This window comes from Saimiri boliviensis, chromosome 21, assembly GCF_048565385.1.
Source record: "Saimiri boliviensis isolate mSaiBol1 chromosome 21, mSaiBol1.pri, whole genome shotgun sequence".
Taxonomy (NCBI): Eukaryota; Metazoa; Chordata; class Mammalia; order Primates; family Cebidae; genus Saimiri; species Saimiri boliviensis.
The window spans coordinates 34,370,852-34,389,705 of NC_133469.1; the positions used below are offsets into that span (position 1 = coordinate 34,370,852).

Consider the following 18,854-nt stretch of genomic DNA (forward strand, 5'->3'; position numbering starts at 1 on the left):
CCTTCTTTGCTTCTTTTGATCTTTGTTGCTTTAAAGACTATTTTATCACAGGCAAAAATTGTAACTTCTGCTTTTTATTTATTTATTTTTGCTCTCTGGTTGGTAAGTCTCTCTCCATCCTTTGTTTTGAGTCTGTGTATCCTTGAATGTGAGATGGGTCTGGATGCAGCATACCGATTGGTTTTAGTTTTTTGTCGAAATTGCCTGTCTTTGAATTGGGGAATTTAGTCAATTTAAATTTAGAATTAATAATGATATATGTGAGTTTAATACTACCATTTAATATTAGCTGGCTCTTTTGCCCATTAGTTGATGTAAATTCTTCATTATATTGATGTTCTTTACTTTTTGTTATTTTTTAGAAAGGCTGATACTGTTTGTTCCTTTCTATGTGTAGTGGTTCTTTCAGAAGCTCTTGTAAAGCAGGCCTGGTGGTGATGAAATCTCTGAGTGCTTGCTTGTTCACAAAAAACTTTATTTTTCCTTCACTTATGAAGCTTAGTTTGGCTGGCTGTGAAATTCTTGGTTGAAAGTTCTTTTCTTTAAGGATGTTGAATATTGGCCCCCACTCTCTTCTGGCACGTAGGGTTTCTGCTGAGAGATCTGCTGTGAGTCTGATAGGCTTCCCTTTGTGGGTAACCTGACCTTTCTCTCTGGCTGCCCTTAGTATTTTCTCCTTCATTTCAACCCTGGTGAATCTGACGATTATGTGCCTTGGAGTTGCTCTTCTTGAGGAATATCTCTGTGTGTTCTCTGTATTACCTTGAGTTGAATATTATCCTGCCTTACTAGGCTGGGAAAATTTTCCTGAATAATATCCTGAAGCATATTTTCCAGCTTGGATTCATTCTCTTCGTCACATTCAGGTACACCTATCAAGCGTAGATTAGGTCTTTTCACATAGTCCCATATTTCTTGGAGACTTTGCTCGTTCCTTTTTATCCTTTTTTCTCTAATCTTGTCTTCTAGTTTTATTTCATTGAGTTGGTCTTCGACCTCTGATATCCTTTCTTCTGCTTGATCAATTTGGCTGTTAAAACTTGTGCATACTTCACGAAGTTCTCGTATTGTGTTTTTCAGCTCCATCAATTCACTTATTTTCCTCTTTAAATTGTGTATTCTTGTTGACATTTCGTCAAATCTTTTTTCAAAGTTCTTTGTTTCTTTAGATTGTGTTATAACAAGTTCTTTTAATTCACAGAAGTTTCTCATTATCCACATTTTGAAGCCTGCTTCTGTAATTGGAACACACTCGTTCTCCATCAAGCCTTGTTTCATTGCTGATGAGGAACCGTGATCCCCCGTTGAGGGAGAGGCGTTCTGATCTTGGGTATTCTCAGCCTTTTTTGACTGTTTTCTTCCCTTCGTTGTAGATTTATCCATCTGTGGTCTTTATTATTACCGTCTTTGTAATTGGGTTTCTGAGTGGACGTCCAACTTATTGATTCTCAGCGCCAAAAACTGAACAAGCCACTGCGCCGACTAAATCAGCTGCGTTAAGATTGATGGTGCTTTTCTGACTCTGAACCAAGAACCGACGCTCCGAGGTGCCGGCAAAACCGTCTCGCCGGTCACAAGAGTCGCGCTGGCGACCCGTGGGGCTCCTCTGCGGGAATCTCCTGGTGCGTGAGCAACAAGAATTCATGTGAAGGTGTGGCGTCCTCTCGTTCTTTGCGTTTTCACTGGGAGCTACAATCCCAAGCTGCTAGTGATCAGCCATCTTGGATCTCTCTGCTTTTATTTTTATTTATTTATTTTTGAGACGGAGTCTTGCTCTGTCACCCAGGCTGGAGTACAGCAGTGTGATCTCGGCTCATTGCAACCTCCGCCTCCTGCATTTAAGCGATTCTCCTGCCTCAGCCTCCTGAGTAGCTGAGGTGCCCGCCACCTTGCCCAGCTAATTTTCTTTTTTCTTTTTCTTTTCTTTTTTTTTTCAATAAAGATGCGGTTTCGCCATATTGGCCAGGCTGGTCTCAAACTCTTGAACTTCTGATCTGCCCACCTCGGCCTCCCAAAGTTCTGGAATTACAAGGCGTGAGCCACTGTGCCTGGCCCTTTTTCTGCTTTTAAAATTACCATTTGGGATTTTCTTTTCTTTTTCTTTTTTTTTCCAGGCTATGCAATCTTGGGCAGGTTATAATTCTCCATGCCTGAGTCTCCTCATTTTTAAAGTGAGAATATTGGCATTCATACACAATTTTGCTTTGAGGATTCATTTTTTTTTTAAATATTGATATTTATAAAACATACTTCAAGTAAATCTGTCTAAAATTGGCTTGAGAACTATCTGAAGAGAGATTTTTCTTTAGATTCTGGGACAAATATTTCTCATGGAATACCTTTCCAATACTGTAGCATAAAAAAAATTAGAAATCATTATTTTCTTTCTTATCAAACTAATTTTTCAATTTTCATTTGTTCATTTGGCAAATAATACTGAGTGTATACTTATGTCAGAATTTTTCTAGATACCTGTAATAAAGCAATAAACTAAGTACATAAAGCTGCTGCTCAAGCTTGCATTCTAGTGGAAGGAGATAGAAAATAAGGAAGCAAATATATATGTCAAATTGTGATAAGTGTTGTAAGGAAAGATAAAACAGGGTAGTAGAAATAGAGAACACTAAGGAGGAGAAGAGAGAAGACTTTACTGACAAGGTGAGATTTGAACAGATATTTTAAGGTTTATAGCTATTCATAAAATATGGAACATCAGCATAGCCAAAATTCAGGTAATACTGTGATGTAGTAACCTAATGTTTCCTAGTTACATCATTTAAATATTCTGCCCTGCTGAATTAACAGATCCTGGGAGTACAATATTTGTAAAAGCCTAGGAGTAAGAAGTAGGCTGCAACCACCCTCAATCATCTGATATAGATGCTATAGTTTTCTTTTGTTCTTCTTCTTCTTTTTTTTTTTTTTAATAAGAAAAAGAATAAGAGGAAGAAAGAGAAAGAGGAAGAGGGAGAGAGGATGGGGGTATTGCTTTGTTGCCCGGGCTAGAATGCAGTCTAAATATGGGTATGCCTATAATTGTCCTTAATAATGGAGACATGAAAGAAAATGAGGGAAGAGAATAACAAACAAGGAGCCAACCAATATTTCGTTTAAACTTCTAAGTTGATATGATGTGGTACTGATAAGAGTGTATATTTTGTGTATTTAAAGTGGAGAGCTCTATAAATGTTAATTACATTTACTTGTTCCAGATCTGAGTTCAAGTCCTGGATATCGTTGTTAATTTTCTGTCTCATTGATCTGTCTAATATTAATGTTGAAGTCTCCCACTATTATTGTGTGGGAGTCTAAGTCTCTTTATAAGTCTTGTATGTCTGCGTATTCCTGTATTGGGTGCCTATATATTTAGGGTCTTTAGCTCTTCTTGTTGTTGCATTGATCCTTTTATCATTATATAATGTCCTTCTTTGCTTCTTTTGATCTTTGTTGCTTAATTGCAACTTCTGCTTTTTATTTATTTATTTTAGCTCTCTGGTTGGTTGGTAAATCCTTCTCCATCCCTTGTTTTGAGTCTTTGTGTATCCTTGAATGTGAGATGGGTCTGGATGCAGCATACCGATGGGTTTTTTTTATCCAAATTGCCTGTCTGTCTTTGGATTGGGGGATTTAGTCAATTTAAATTTAGAATTAATAATAATATATGTGATTTTAATACTGCCATTTAATATTAGCTGGCTCTTTTGCCCATTAGTTGATGTAAATTCTTCATTATATTTATGCTCTTTTTGGTATTTTTTTAGAAAGGCTGATACTGTTTGTTCCTTTCTATGTGTGGTGGTTCTTTCAGAAGCTCTTGTAAAGCAGGCCTGGTGGTGAGGAAATCTCTGAGTGCTTGCTTATTCACAAAAAACTTTATTTTTCCTTCACTTGTGAAGCTTAGTTTGGCTGGATGTGCAATTCTGGGTTGAAAGTTCTTTTCTTTAAGGATGTTGAATATTGGTCCCCACTCTCTTCTGGCTTGTAGGGTTTCTGCTGAGAGATCTGCTGTGAGTCTGATAGGCTTCCCTTTGTGGGTAACCTGACCTTTCTCTCTGGCTGCCCTTAGTATTTTCTCTTTCATTTCAACCCTGGTGAATCTGACGATTATGTGCCTTGGAGTTGCTCTTCTTGAGGAATATCTCTGTGGTGTTCTCTGTATTACCTGGAGTTAAATATTATCCTGCCTTACTAAGTTGGGAAAATTTTCCTGAATAATGTCCTGAAGCGTATTTTCCAGCTTGGATTCATTCTCTTCCTCACTTTCAGGTACACCTATCAAGCGTAGATTAGGTCTTTTCACATAGTCCCATATTTCTTGGAAACTTTGCTCCTTCCTTTTTATCCTTTTTTGTCTAATCTTGTCTTCTTGTTTTATTTCATTGAGTTGGTCTTTGACCTCTGATATCCTTTCTTCTGCTTGATCAATTCGACTGTTAAAACTTGTGCATACTTCACGAAGTTCTCGTATTGTGTTTTTCAGCTCCATCAATTCACTTATATTCCTCCCTAAATTGTGTATTCTTGTTAACGTTTCATGAAATCTTTTTTCAAAGTTCTTAGTTACTTTAGATTGGGTTAAAACAAGTTCTTTTAATTCACAGAAGTTTCTTATTATCCACATTTTGAAGCCTGCTTCTGTAATTGGAACACACTCGTTCTCCATCAAGCCTTGTTTCGTTGCTGATGAGGAACCGTGATCCCCTGCTGAGGGAGAGGCGTTCTGATCTTGGGTATTCTCAGCCTTTTTTGACTGTTTTCTTCCCTTTGTTATAAATTTATCCATCTGTGGTCTTTGTATTTACCGTCTTTGTAGTTGGGTTTCTGAGTGGACGTCCAACTTATTGATTCTCAGCGCCGAAATCTGAGCAACCCACTGTGCCGACTAAGTCAGCGGCGTTAAGATTGATGGTGCTTTTCTGACTCTGCACTAAGAACCGACCCTCCGAGGCACCGGCAAAACCGCCTCGCCGGTCACAAGAGTCGCGCTGGTGACCCGTGGGGCTCCTCCGTTGGGAATCTCCTGGTGCGTTAGCAACAAGAATTCATGTGAAGGTGTGGCGTCCTCTCGTTCTTTGTGCTTTCACTGGGAGCTGCAATCCCGAGCTGCTAGTGATCAGCCATCTTGGATCTCTCTCCTCCATTTAGGATTTTCTACCAGTAAGTGTGGATGGTTAACAGCACAGCTGATATCCTCCCTTTTACCAGAAAGTCGTCCAGTGTGTCTCTCCTTTCTCTCCTACTCACTGTCCTCCCACCCACTAGTTAGCAGCCTGAAAATCTGCTTCCTTTTATCAGCCTTTCCCTGTGCCCTGGAAGATGGACAGCCTGGGGCTGACTGACAACCTGGAGCTGAAGAAGCTGGTATACCTCTACCTGATGAATTATGCCAAGAGTCGGCCTGACATGGCTATTATGGCCGTCAACACCTTTGTGAAGGTGAGCAGGAGCTTGGTGGGCATGGGGGTATGGGGGAATGGGGTGCTTAAGGCTCAGTCTCCCCTCAGTCTCTTTGGGGTGGGGCCCTGTGGCCCTGGATGGAATCCAGACCTTTGGACTGCCCACGCCCACCCAGCCTGCAGGCCTCTTCCTCCAGCAGAGGGCTCCCACTTCCCAGAAATCCAGATGCCAAGGCCGCTGCCTAACTCATCCTGTGTGAGGTCCTGCAAGGCCTGTCGATCCCCTCACCACCCTGATTGGGCCCTGCTGTGCATGCTTTGCCAGGGCAGGAATCAGCAGGTGTCTGAGAGCTTCTCTGTTCCCCTTCTAGACTGCTGCTTACTCCATTTTCTGTCCTTCAGATTGAATTGTCAGCTCTGTGCACCTTTATTTTAATTTCATTTTCTCCTAATGTTTACTACCTATGAATCTGTATACCTTTAGAACCTTAGCTCCTCTGAGTCCTGTCCATGCTCAGATATGGGGAAATGAGGCTTCTGTGGCCAGAGGAAAAATCGAGGGCTGTAATGCTAGGTGGATGTGAGTTTGAATCACGGCTCTGCTCTGTGACTTTGGATGAGCTCCCAGCCTTCCTGAGAGCCTCAGTTTCATCATCTGTAAGATGGGACCAGTATTGTGTTTCTACTGTGAGGATAAGAGGAGATGGTGTGCAGAGCTGGCATGGGTGCTGCTTACATAGCATTTACTTTCGCTGCTGTTGGCTGTAGTTGGTAGAGATTCACAGCAGCCATCTGATGTTGCTCAGCCCAGCAGGGCTCAGAGCTGGAGGCCAGGGAGAATATGAAGCCACAGATGGCTCATCCCACCCCTGCCCTGGCCGATGGCTGGTTCCCCTCAGGACTGTGAGGACCCCAACCCCCTCATCCGAGCCCTGGCGGTGCGGACCATGGGCTGCATCCGCGTTGACAAGATCACAGAGTACCTGTGTGAGCCACTCCGGAAGTGCCTGAAGGATGAGGATCCATACGTGCGCAAGACAGCAGCTGTGTGCGTGGCCAAGCTTCACGACATCAACGCCCAGCTGGTGGAGGACCAGGGCTTCCTGGACACCCTTAAAGACCTCATCTCTGACTCTAACCCCATGGTAAGCCACTGCCACCCACCGTGCCTCTCCACCGCCTCCTGGGTTGCCTGGGAAGACACTGGCTTGACCCTTCACCAGGCAGTCCTGAGTACCTGGAAGTCAGAGTCTGGCTGGGGTGCCTGCCGTTCTTGTGCCTGTGGTGGTTCAGACAGCCTCTTTGGAGGAAGCTGGACCTGGATTCCCTCCTCCTCACCCTCTGACTAGCTGCACAACCTGGAGCACTGCCTAGGCTTCCAGGGCTGTCTTCTTCATCAGTGAGATGGATCTGATGCTGCATAGTGGGCAGGAGTGCTGTGAAGGTGACGTCCCTGGCACGGCCCGGCACATGGTGTGTGATCAGTCCTAGTGCCCTCCTTCCCCTTCTAGTCACTGTTACTGTTGCTGTCCTCTCACCAAGACCAGTGCTGCATGTGGGGTGCTTTTCCCTCCCTCCCATCTTTGCTGGGTTGTAGAGGGTCACCCTTGAAGTAGCCATAGCCTGGAAGATGGGACATCCAGATGTAGCAGGACATGGAACCCCACAGTCTCCTTACCCAGGGTGGTGGCAGCAGTCTGGAGGGCAGTTTGGCACGGTCTCTTTAAAATAAGTGTTTAAATGAATGCAGAAACCCAGCCATCCCACTCTGAACAGAAACACTGAGCAACTGCCACACACAGTACCGAGTGGCCAGTACAGGGATGGGCACTGGAGCCCTGGATGGGCCACAGGGAAAGTCAGAAACAAAGCAGAACACACTTAAAAACAGCTGCCTAAGGCCGGGTGTAGGGGCTCACACTTGCAATCCCAGCACTTTGGGAGGCTGAGATGGGCAGATCACCTGAGGTCAGGAGTTGGAGACCAGCCTGGCCAACAAGGCAAAACGCCACCTTAACTAAAAATACAAAAATTACCTGGGTGTGGTAGCATGTGCCTATAATTCCAGCTACTCAGGAGGCTGAAGCAGGAGGATTGCTTGAGCCTGGGAGGCAGAGGTTGCAGTGAGCTGAGATTGCACCACTGCACTCCAGCCTGGGCAACAGAGTGAGACTCTGTCTCAACAAGAACAACAACAACGGCCAGGCGCGGTGGCTCAAGCCTGTAATCCCAGCACTTTGGGAGGCCGAGGTGGGTGGATCACGAGGTCGAGAGATCGAGACCAACCTGGTCAACATGGTGAAACCCCATCTCTACTAAAAATACAAAAAATTAGCTGGGCATGGTGGCGTGTGCCTGTAATCCCAGCTACTCAGGAGGCTGAGGCAGGAGAATTGCCTGAACCCAGGAGGCAGAGGTTGCGGTGAGCCGAGATCGCGCCATTACACTCCAGCCTGGGTAACAAGAGGGAAACTCCGTCTCAAAAAAAAAAAAAACAAAAAAAAACAACAACAAGAACAACAGCAACAAGCAGGCTGGGTGTGGTGGCTCACGCCTGTAATCTTAGCACTTTGGGAGGCCAAGGCAGGAGGATCACTTGAGGTCAGGAGTCTGAGACCAACCAGCCTGGCCAAGATGGTGAAACCCCATCTCTACTGAAAATACAAAAATTAGCTGGGTATGGTGGGGCATGCCTGTAATTAATCCCAGCTGCTCGGGAGGCTGAGGAAAAACAGCTGCTCTAGTGGAAATGGATTGAGGGCCTGGAGCTTCACCTGGCAAGCCCCTTTTCTCTAGCCCGCATTCACTGCCAGTAGCCTCGAGGAACTCCGCAGGAATCCCTTAGCTCTAAGAGGCACAGCTGACAAGCACTGAAGTGAGCTGCCATTGCTGGTACACAGGGGTGCTGTGTTAGAAAGGTGGGAATGCTTTCTATGGCTAGGCACTTGGAGCTAGGTCTTTCTTGTTTTTCTAAATGGCAGGCACACTTGCTTTTGTGCCAGGTTGCAGAGGAGTCAGCAGGGTGAATGCTTGGAGTGGTTCTCACTGCAGCTCCAGAGCCTGCCCATCGGGTCATATTCCTTTCAGTATATTTGACCTCTGACCAGCCCGCATCATCAGCCCCACTGCCCCCTGGCCTGTGAGTCGCACCCCAAGCCTCTGCCCCTTTCACCCTCTCAACCAGGCGGTGGCCAATGCTGTAGCAGCGCTCTCGGAAATCACGGAGTCTCACCCCGGCAGCAGTCTGCTCGATCTGAACCCACAGTCCATCAACAAGCTCCTGACAGCCCTGAATGAGTGCACCGAGTGGGGCCAGATCTTCATCCTGGACTGCCTGGCCAACTATACGCCCAAGGACGACCGTGAGGCCCAGAGGTGAGCAGGCTGCCCCTTGCTTGCCAGCCCAGCCTGAGGACCGTGGTCCTCAGGGGCTCCAACCAGACCCTGGTCCTCAGGCCTTAGTGGGCCCCTTTCTAGGGCCTGGCCCCGCAGCCCACCCTCAGACACACCTAAAGGGAAGCCTGCCTGCTTCCTACCTCTCCAGAGCCAGGCAGGCAGGAGAGTTGCCTGGGGCAGTCAGCTCAGTGTCTGCTGTGAGCACAGGCACGGCTTGGCCTGGGAGCTCACAGAAGTCCAGGGCACGTCCGTTGAATTCAAGAGATGGGGAGCACCAGAGCCACTGCTCACTGAATTCTCACTAGGTGTCTCGGGTTCTGCCTGGTGCTCTCTGTACATTACAGTCTTTAATGCAACTCTCATCATTCCGCATTGTCCAGATGAGGGCACTCCAGCTTAGAGAGGTAAAGGAAATGAAGTGGGGATTGGCATCTATACAGTATGTACTACATGCCAGCACTGTGCTTACTCTTTTTTTTTTTTTTTTTTGAGGCAGGGTCTCTGTCCCCCAGGCTGGAGCTGCAGCCTCAACCTCCTGGGCTCAGTCAATTCTCCCAAGTAGCTAGGACTACAGATGTGTGCCAACATGCCCAGCTAATTTTATATTTTTTCTAGAGACAGGATTTCACTGTGTTGCCCAGGCTGGTTTCAAACTCCTGGGCTCAAGCAGTCCATCCATCGCAGCCTCGCCCGGCCCTGTTCTTTACATGCATTATCTCATTAAGTCCCTAGCAATCCTGTGAAGTAGGCATCATTATCTTGATTCTGTAGATGAGGAAACTGAGGCCCAGAGTGATTTGAACCTGCTGGGGGTTAGTTAGCAGGCAGCAGAACCAGGAGTTAGATCTTTCTCCTACAAAAAACATGTTTGTTTGTTTGAGACAGGGTTTTGCTTTATCACCCAGGCTGACATGCGTGGCACAATCACAGCTCATGGCAGCCTCGAACTCCTGGGCTCAAAGCAATCCTCCTTCCTCAGCCCCCCAAGTAGCTGGGACCACAGGTGTGTACCACCATACCCAGCTAGTGTGTAAAATTACTTTTAGTAGAGAAGTGTCTCACGATTTTGCTCAGGCTGGACATGCTTTTTTTTTTTTTTTTTTTTTTTTTTGAGACAGGGTCTCACTCTGTTGCCCAGGCTGGAGTGCAGTGGCATGATCTTGGCTCACTGCAACCTCCACCTCCTGAGTTCAAGTGATTCTCATGTGTCAGCCTCCCGAGTATATGGGACTACAGGTGCTCACCACCATGCCTGGCTAATTTGTATATGTTTTGGTAAAGACAGGGTTTTGCCATGTTGCCCATGCTGGTCTCGAACTCCTGACCTCAAGTGATCCACCTGCCTTGGCCTCCCAAAGTGCTAGGATTACGGGCGTGAGCTACCGTGCCCGGCCTGGACACGCTGGTTTGATAACTAAAGGCGGGATGTTTCCCTTTGTCTTTCCTGTTTACCCCATTGGAACGGATGGACCCCAGCATCTGTGAGCGGGTCACACCCAGGCTCTCCCACGCCAACTCTGCTGTGGTGCTCTCTGCTGTGAAGGTGCTGATGAAGTTCATGGAGATGTTGTCCAAGGACCTGGACTACTACGGCACACTTCTCAAGAAGCTGGCCCCACCCCTGGTCACACTGCTGTCGGCCGAGCCGGAGCTGCAGTACGTGGCTCTGCGCAACATCAATCTCATTGTGCAGAAAAGGTACTGAGGTCATTACACCCAAGTGCCATGCGTACCCCTCAGGGAGCCTCTTCTGCTGGGAATGGGGGCTCTCAAAGGCCAAAGGGGCAGCTTTGCCCCCTGAGGGACATTTGGCGGTGTCTGGAGATACTTTGGTTTTCACAGCTGGGGGGCATGCTACTGGCTTCTAGTGGCAGAGGCTAGGAGTGCCGGTCAGCATCCTACAGTGCACAGAATAGCCCCTCACAGTAACTGTCCAGCCTGCAATGTCAGCAGTGCCGAGGTTGAGAAGCCCTGGCTTAACCTAACTAGGAAGCAGGCTGTGTAAAGACCAGCTTGGTGCTTAAACTAGCTATTGGGTTCACAGTCCACAGAGCTGTCCTGAAATGGGCTGTCAGATTTCATGTATCTATGTGCATTTCTTTGGGGACAGGGTCTGTTGCTCTAGTCAAATTCTCTGAGGTTGGAGGACTGCAGGAAGTTGAGGAACTGTTGGACTTTGCATCAACCTCGAGGCCTGGGGGAGGGGTGCATCAGACTCACTCCGAATGCTGTGCCGCCCGCTTCCCTCCTCCCGTGAGAATGGCTGCAGCAGTGAGCCGCTGCACCCAGGGCACACAGTCTGGTAGTGGAGGGTAGGCGAGAGCAGAAAAACCACTGAGCGGTGCTGGGTCTGAGGGGTTCATGGCATGATCCCCTTCTTCCTCTGAAGTGGCTCTGAGTGGTGGAGCCCTGCAGCTCTGGGGAGTGGGACTGACCTTGAGTTTTCCTCGCAGCTCTTGGTCACATGGCTCAGTCAGCAGTGGGGACTAGACCGTAGCAACTATTGATGATTTGCATGTTACAGCAGGCCCTGTGGCTGGGAGTGGGGCTACACAGAGAACTGGGGCCTCATGAGTCATTTTCTCTTAGAAGATAGCACATCCTCCTGGTCGTAGCATCATTCTGGGTCTTAGTACCCTCTGGGGGACGTGGAGATACTGGTCGAATTGGGATATTAGGGAGGTAAAGATGGGAAAGCCTTCTGAGTTCCTAAAATGAAACTAGGGCTTTCCAGTTGCAGCATGGGTCTTTATACGCCAGTGCCCTTGGGTCACAAATTTAATGCGGTGTAGTGACGAGTAGAGCAGATCAGCATGCAGGGTTTCCTGTGCTGTATTTAACATGGTAAATCTCTTAAGAAGTTGTCTGTGTCACTGAGACATGCCCTGCCCTGGTCTTGAGATGTGGCTGGGCAGCTTTTGCCAAGTCCTAATTGCAGAAATCATCTTCCTGCTACCCACCTCAGGGTCTTGCCTCTCCGTTGGGGCACGACAAAGGCTCCTTGCTTGGCCAGGACCTCGCCGTAGTGTGCACAGCAGCAGAGTGCTGTTTCCTCCTTTCTCTGTCCTGTCTTTCCCCTTCCTCGCTGTCTGTCCTCAGACCTTTTCCTTCTTCCTTTCTGTTCTGGAAGGGCATACGAGTAGGAGTCAGAGGCAGGCGATTCTCGTCCCACCGCCGTCCTTACTGACATCGGCCGTGTGACCTGGTGCCAGCCTCTCATCCTCTCTGAAGTTTCCTTGTCCAGGAAAAATGTAGTGGGTGATACTGGCGGAAGGCAGAAGGATGGAGCCTTTGAGGGAGGAACAATGACACATGAAAGGGCTCAGTTCGTGACAGCTCCTGCCTAGCGATGCTTCTCTGAGGCAGGCATCGATCATGCTAGATGCTTCGCATCTCACTCTCATAGCAGGCCGATGAGGTCCGTGTCCGTGTTGGGGTCCCAAGAGCACCCTCGTACTCAAGATTTATTAGCAGTACTCACAGTTTTAAAATATATTTTTTCTTTTTGAGACAGGATCTTGCTATGTTGCCCAGGCTGGTCTTGAACTCCTTGGCTCAAGTGATCCTCCTGCCTCAGTCTCCCAAAGTGCTGGGATGACAGGTGCAAGCCACCATGCCCAGCCAAGACTCAGCATATAGCTGTACCCACAGCACAGATCTATCAGTGGCAGAGCAGGGCTGCCTGGCTGGGTCATAGGGGAGAAAGACACAGGTGGAGTCTGGAGGATTCTATGAAAGGCCTCCTTGTACCTGCTCCTTGCCATGGGGAGTCACACAGAGCACACTCTTCCCCCAGCAAAATGTGGCATCATGTGTGCAGTGTTTTTGCACCCAAGCTTGTTACTGGGGGCACCTACCCAAAGTCCAGACTCCCAGGAGGGAAGCACGTGTTCAGTATAAACTGTATTCTTTGTATTATGGTCTAGGCACAGTTAAATACCTTTATCATTCAGGGAATGGTGAGAACACTTCCAAAATCCAAGTTGCCACGTGCCAGGCCTTCTGAGGCTAGCAGTCCCAGACCTGCAGTGGTAATGTGTTTCTGTCCAGTGTCATTCTCATTTCATGGGTGAGGAAACAGGCCTAAGGTCACAGGCCGGGACTGGGACTGAGATGTGTCTGATGCCCAAGCCCGTCCCATGGGACCTGCTGCCTCTGGAGTCTCTCGCTGTGCTCCCTGTCCCTTCCGTCAATGTGCTCAGGCACACAGGGGCCAGTCAGAGCCTCACTCAGGCCGGCTGGTGGGGTGGGCCCTCTGCCCAGGAGCCATGGCAGTGACTCTGCTTTCACAAACATCAGACTCCACCTCAGATCCCAGGAATGTCCCAGGAAATGTGGAGGGGGTTTTCTTACGGGGCTTACGCCTTGTTTGTTGCTCTCCGGGCATCCTGCCCCACCACTAGGCCTGAGATCTTGAAGCACGAGATGAAGGTGTTCTTCGTGAAGTACAACGACCCTATCTACGTGAAGCTGGAGAAGCTGGACATCATGATCCGCCTGGCCTCCCAGGCCAACATCGCCCAGGTTAGCAGCATGTGATGATTAGGGCAGGGGCTTGGTGTGAGATGGTTCCACCAGCACCAAACTGTAGGCTCTGGGCCAGCTGACCAGTCTCACTATGAACAGTTTATCTTATGAAGAGTTTAGCATGGAACATGGGACTCCATAAGCAAGTAAAAGAACGGATGTTTTTCTTACTAAAGAGTGTTTCTCGGCCAGGCGTAGTGGCTCACTTCTGTAATCCCAGCACTTCAGGAGTCCGAGGTTGGCGGATCTCCTGCGGCTAGGAGTTTGAGACCAGCCTGACCAACATGGAGAAGCCTCATCTCTACTAAAAGTACAAAATTAGCTGGGCCTGGTGGTGCATGCCTGTAATCCCAGCTACTCGGGAGGCTGAGGCAGGAGAATCTCTTGAACCTAGGAGGAGGAGGTTGCGGCGAGCCAAGATCTTGTCATTGCACTCCAGCCTGGGTAACAAGAGCAAAACCCAGTCTCAAAAAAAAAAAAAAAAAAAGGACTGTTTCTCCCTATTATCACCTGTCATCCCTTACATAGTGGTATTGGATATGTCAGCTACATCAGCCCAAAATAAGGTTGTCCAGTCCTGCTTTCCTTTTCAGGCACCTGCCAGCTCTCTCCCTCCCTTGGGCCTTCCACTTGGAGCAGGAGGCAGAATCCCATCCTCCTGGGGAGTCTGTGTATATTCACTGCCCAGGAGTGTTCCAGCAGATTGCCCCATCAGGTCCCCCCCAACCCCATCTATTCTGTTTGGGCTACAGGTATTGGCAGAGCTGAAAGAGTATGCAACGGAAGTGGATGTGGACTTTGTACGGAAGGCTGTGCGTGCCATTGGCCGCTGCGCCATCAAGGTGGAGGTGAGGGCCTGGGACTCTGTCCTTGGCTGGAGAAGGGAAAGGGAGCCGAAACCAGGAAACCAGTCTGATTCAAGCAGAATCTACGAGCTTGCTTGTGGTCTGGAAAGGCCTAAGGCTTACCACTTCAGCCCCCATGGCGAGCATTGTGCAGATCTGGTGGGGTTCCTTCTCACTCTGTAGTATCCTTTAGGCCTTTGAGTTGGTGCAGATCAAATTAACCCGTCATAATCAGGGTTCTGCTGCAGCATTTGCTAAGATGCTGGGGCAGCCACAAGCTGGTGGTCGTCTTGATAGACTTAGCATTCCCTTCACAGAGCTCCGGGCAAGGGCCCTGCCTGTTGAACATTTTTTGGCAAATACTGTCATCATTCAGCTGCCCACACGTCTCTGTGTCCAAGCGTCCCAGCGTCCTGGCATTTTATCCCCTTCCTTTCTCTGTGGAGATGTTCCTTGACCACTAAGCCAGATTCTCCTTAAATGGGTCCACTAGTGACTAGAGGCTCCTGGGATAGCTGGTCAGCCCCCGCCTATGCCCTTGAGGCGTGCTCGCCTTGGAGCCTGTGTTGTCATCCTGAGAAATCTCCCTCAGAGCAGGCCACGAGAGCAGCATGTGAAAATAAAGGCAGAACCAGTCAGAGGTTCTGTGAGTGTTTTGGTCACGGGAGTCCCCTTTCTGAAACAAGTAAAAAGAGAGGTGGGGTTGGACTGCAGGTAGTCACCTTGCTCTCAGAAGCCCTGCCTCTGGCTTCTCCTCAGTTTCATTCCCTATGCCCCTGCCATCCTAGGGCCATGATTTGGTGCTGGTTCTCCCGTTTCCTGGGGAGAGGGTTTTCCTGTTTTCCCGCTATGACGAGGAAGGTGCTGGAGGAGTGACTTGGAGCCCTTGGCCAAGGCGTGGTCATCAGAGGCTGTATTGGAAATGGGGTGCGGGGACCTGGCCCACGTTCTCCTCTTCCCATGTAGCAATCTGCGGAGCGCTGTGTGAGCACGCTGCTCGACCTCATCCAGACCAAGGTCAACTATGTAGTCCAGGAGGCCATCGTGGTCAACAAGGACATCTTCCGCAAGTACCCCAACAAGTGCGTGCGTACCCTCCCAGGGAGAGGGCATCGCATCTGCCTGGGGACCGGGATGGCGGGGTGGAAAAGGAAGGAGTTGTCTCACTGGTCTTCCTTACTTCTCTGCCGCAAGCAGCATTCTCAAAAGAAACGCTTTGTTTTTTCTTATTTCACCCACACTGCCTGTCCTCTGCTCCCCAGGCCAAAATAAGTGCTAATATATGACAAATGAAACTCAGATCTCCTTCACCCACCACCCTAGGGTCTTATGAGGCGGTTTCCCTTTCCTCCTGCCCCCTGCCTGGCTTCCCTGGGTTACCTCTTCTCCTTCAGGGCTCACATACTGGCTGTGCCCTTGTCTTCCAGGTATGAGAGTGTGATTGCCACGCTGTGTGAGAACCTGGACTCGCTGGATGAGCCTGAGGCCCGGGCTGCCATGATCTGGATCGTGGGCGAGTATGCGGAGCGGATCGACAATGCAGATGAGCTGCTGGAGAGCTTCCTAGAGGGCTTCCATGATGAGAGCACCCAGGTGAGCCAGCAAGCCAGCCAGGGTGTGAGTCATGAGTGGCAGCATAGCCCCACTGTGGCCCATACTGCCCTGAAACTCTCCCTTCCTAATACCTCGTCAACAGCACAGACAGACAGATGAGTGCTGTGCGGGCGATGGGCACCACCCCTTTTCCTCCTCACTGCAGTACAATCAAGTCAAGGGGACACATGAGACAGTCTGTGGGGGTGTGCATGGAAGGCAGGCAAAAGTTCTTGCTTATGTTTTAATTTCATATTCATATTTCAATAGGAAATAACATTGACTTAGTTTAAAATTGAAAAGATACAAAAGCATATATAGTGAAAAGTTCCCTCTTATCTTTGCAAGCCGCAAATTCTCCTCCCAGAAATCACCACTGTTCTTGATTTCTTAGGAAACTTCAGGAGATCATTTTGGAATACACCAGTAGACCGACAAGACACATACGCACCCACCCTTCCTACACACACACACACACACACACACACACACACACACACACACACACACACAGCTAACATCCATCCATCCATCCATCCATACAACTGATTCTCAGTTTTCGTGGTGCTTCTGTTCCATAGTCATGGCAAACACTGAATTAGCAAGTACTGAACCACAGCCCCTGGGAGAAAGACGGAGTTTGGTTTCTGTGAGCATCTAGACACAATGTTTTTGTCAACTGATCAGTTAATAACCTTTTTAAATGTGTGTTTCTGTTTAAAGACACATTAGTTACATATATTTTCAATTCATTGACATTGAACTCATGGCCATCAATGCTGTAATTCATGCCTGAGTGAAGATGACGAAGCACGTTTTTTTTTTTTTTTTAAATACATATATATGTATTTTTTGTGGCACATGTGTTTTCTTTGAGGCATGTCACAGCCTTCTGTACTTGGGGACACTAGGCAAGCACTTCAGCAGTATACTTGGGAGCATTTTAAACAAGGCAATCAACAAAAAGCTCAAAAATATGAAACACATGGTACTACATAGGTGGTGGGAAGGATGCTTGTTTACAGGATGAGAGCTGAAACATGAAGGCAAAGTGTTGCCTTATCTGACCTCAGCTGTGAATGTGTGTGTCAGGCAACTCAAAGCTTTCATGGCTGTGCACATATCTGCAAATGACTGCAAAGGTGCCATGAGTATTGATTTGGGGGCTACAAGTAAATTTTAGCAAGTAGGCAGATTCACACACATGGACTGCTCAAGTAGTGAGAATCAACTGTATCTACATTGCCCTCTCATTTAAACAAATTCAAATTGTCCAGGACCTTGCCTTTTTCTGTTACAAATACATCCACAGACCGTGCTCTCATTCATTTATGCTTTATTTAACCAGCCTCTCCTGGTGGGTGTTTATTTGTCCAGTCTTGTGCTCATTTAAACAGTCTGCTCTGCGTAACCTGTGTCATTGCCCTCTGCTACCTCTGCTTTGTTTATGCCAGCCTGATAGCTAACAGAGGTACCTCACTGTAGTTCTGTTTGCATTTCTGTTGTGAATGAGGTTGAGTGTCTGCTTGTCATTTGTATGCCCTTATCTCAGTTAACTGGGGACAGTCTGGTAGTCTGTTTGAGAGCTCAGAAATGTTTGCTGCCCAACTGGGGCAGGGTAACCCAGCAGATCTGAGTGCGGGATTTATTATGAGAGATCCCAGAGTCCATACCCCTCCTATGAGCCTCGGTTTCTTCATTTGTGAAATGAAATCATTAGACCTTCCCTAATCCTCTTGCTGTGAAAGTTAAATTAGGATGCTTTGTATAATGTCCTTAACACATGCCCAGCCCATAATAAACACTCATTCATGGTAGTATTGGTTTGGGTCAAATTGGTTTCAAAAGCAAACTAGTCCAGGCCTAAAGGGGACAAACTGGTTCCGGTAGCTGGCAAGTGCTGGTAGCATGCTCCCTTCCGGCCCTCCTGGCTGAGGGTGCTCAGATGGTGGCACTGGGCTGTCTTCTGCTGTGGGTAGACTCCCAAGAGTGGGAGCTGTAAGGAGTCAACAGTCCCAGGCTATGTCCTTACAACACAATAATTCTCATGGACGGAGTTTTTCCCCTCCCCTCAGTAGTTCCAGCAAAAGTCCCAGGACCTGTTTGCATTATCCTGAGCCAGGCACTGTGACTCTGGTTGGCGAGGTCTCTCAGGCACTGATCCCAGTTTGTGTGGACTGAAAGGGACAGAAAGGAGGGCGAGGCTCTGAAGGGGAGCCAGTGTTTCTGTTCCCAGAAGACAGAATAGATGCTGGGTGAGCAAAAACAACAGATGTCCATCTCAGAATCACAGTGCTAATTCCCACCAGCACCCCCCCTCCCCCCCACCGCCGAACCCACACCGCCACCTGCCTCCAGACTGCCTTTGCTTGAAACACCAGCCTCTTCTCTCTGTCTCAGAAGCAATGCCTGCCTGTGCTGGGTTCTGCCGCTGCAGTCAAGTCCTGCCTGGGATCACTGTGAGGATGTCCTGTAGGGCAGGAATCCCCAACCCCTGGGCCACAGACCAGTACCCAGTATCGTGGCCTGTAAGGAACCGGGCTGCACAGTGGGAAGTGAGCAGCGGGCAAGCAAGCATTACCGCCTCAGCTCCGCCTCCTGTCAGATCAGCGGCGGCATTAGATTTTCAAAGGAGCGCACACCCTATTGTGAACTGCACATGGGAGGGATCTAGGTTGTGCCTTCCTTTTGAGACTCTAATGCCTGTTGATTGAGGTGGAGGAGTTTCATCCTGAAACCATCGCCCCCATCCCCATCTCCCATCTGTGGAAATGTCTTCCACAAAACTGGTCCCTGGTGCCACACAGGTTGGGAACCGCTGCTGTAGGGGTGTGCTTCTGCCCCGTGTAGTAGGTCAGTCTTTTGCAACTAAGCCTGCTGAAAAGCCAAGGTGAGAGAAGCTGGACAGGGAGGGGTAAACCAGGAGTCTGTTGCTGTGAACAGAAACAGAGCTCTGAAGTTCGAGACCCAGGCTCCTCCCTGTTGTGTGGCCTGGAGCACAGTTACTTGAACTTACCAAACCCGTTTCCTTGTCTCTAGTACAGAGTGATTGCAAAGACTGTTGGACATTGTGTGTAAAGTGCCCACAGCTGTGGGG

General features: G+C 48.4%; 1 protein-coding gene across 1 annotated transcript in view; it reads left to right on the forward strand.

The window, feature by feature from the left end:
* LOC120361047 (AP-1 complex subunit beta-1) overlaps positions 1-18,854 on the forward strand; it is a 56,135-nt gene that overhangs the window by 18,775 nt on the left and 18,506 nt on the right. Inside the window, 8 exon segments of the mRNA XM_074390932.1 lie at positions 5,296-5,436; positions 6,296-6,541; positions 8,581-8,771; positions 10,269-10,490; positions 13,196-13,316; positions 14,072-14,167; positions 15,131-15,246; positions 15,592-15,757. Of these exon segments, the coding sequence (XP_074247033.1) occupies positions 5,296-5,436; positions 6,296-6,541; positions 8,581-8,771; positions 10,269-10,490; positions 13,196-13,316; positions 14,072-14,167; positions 15,131-15,246; positions 15,592-15,757 (1,299 nt within the window).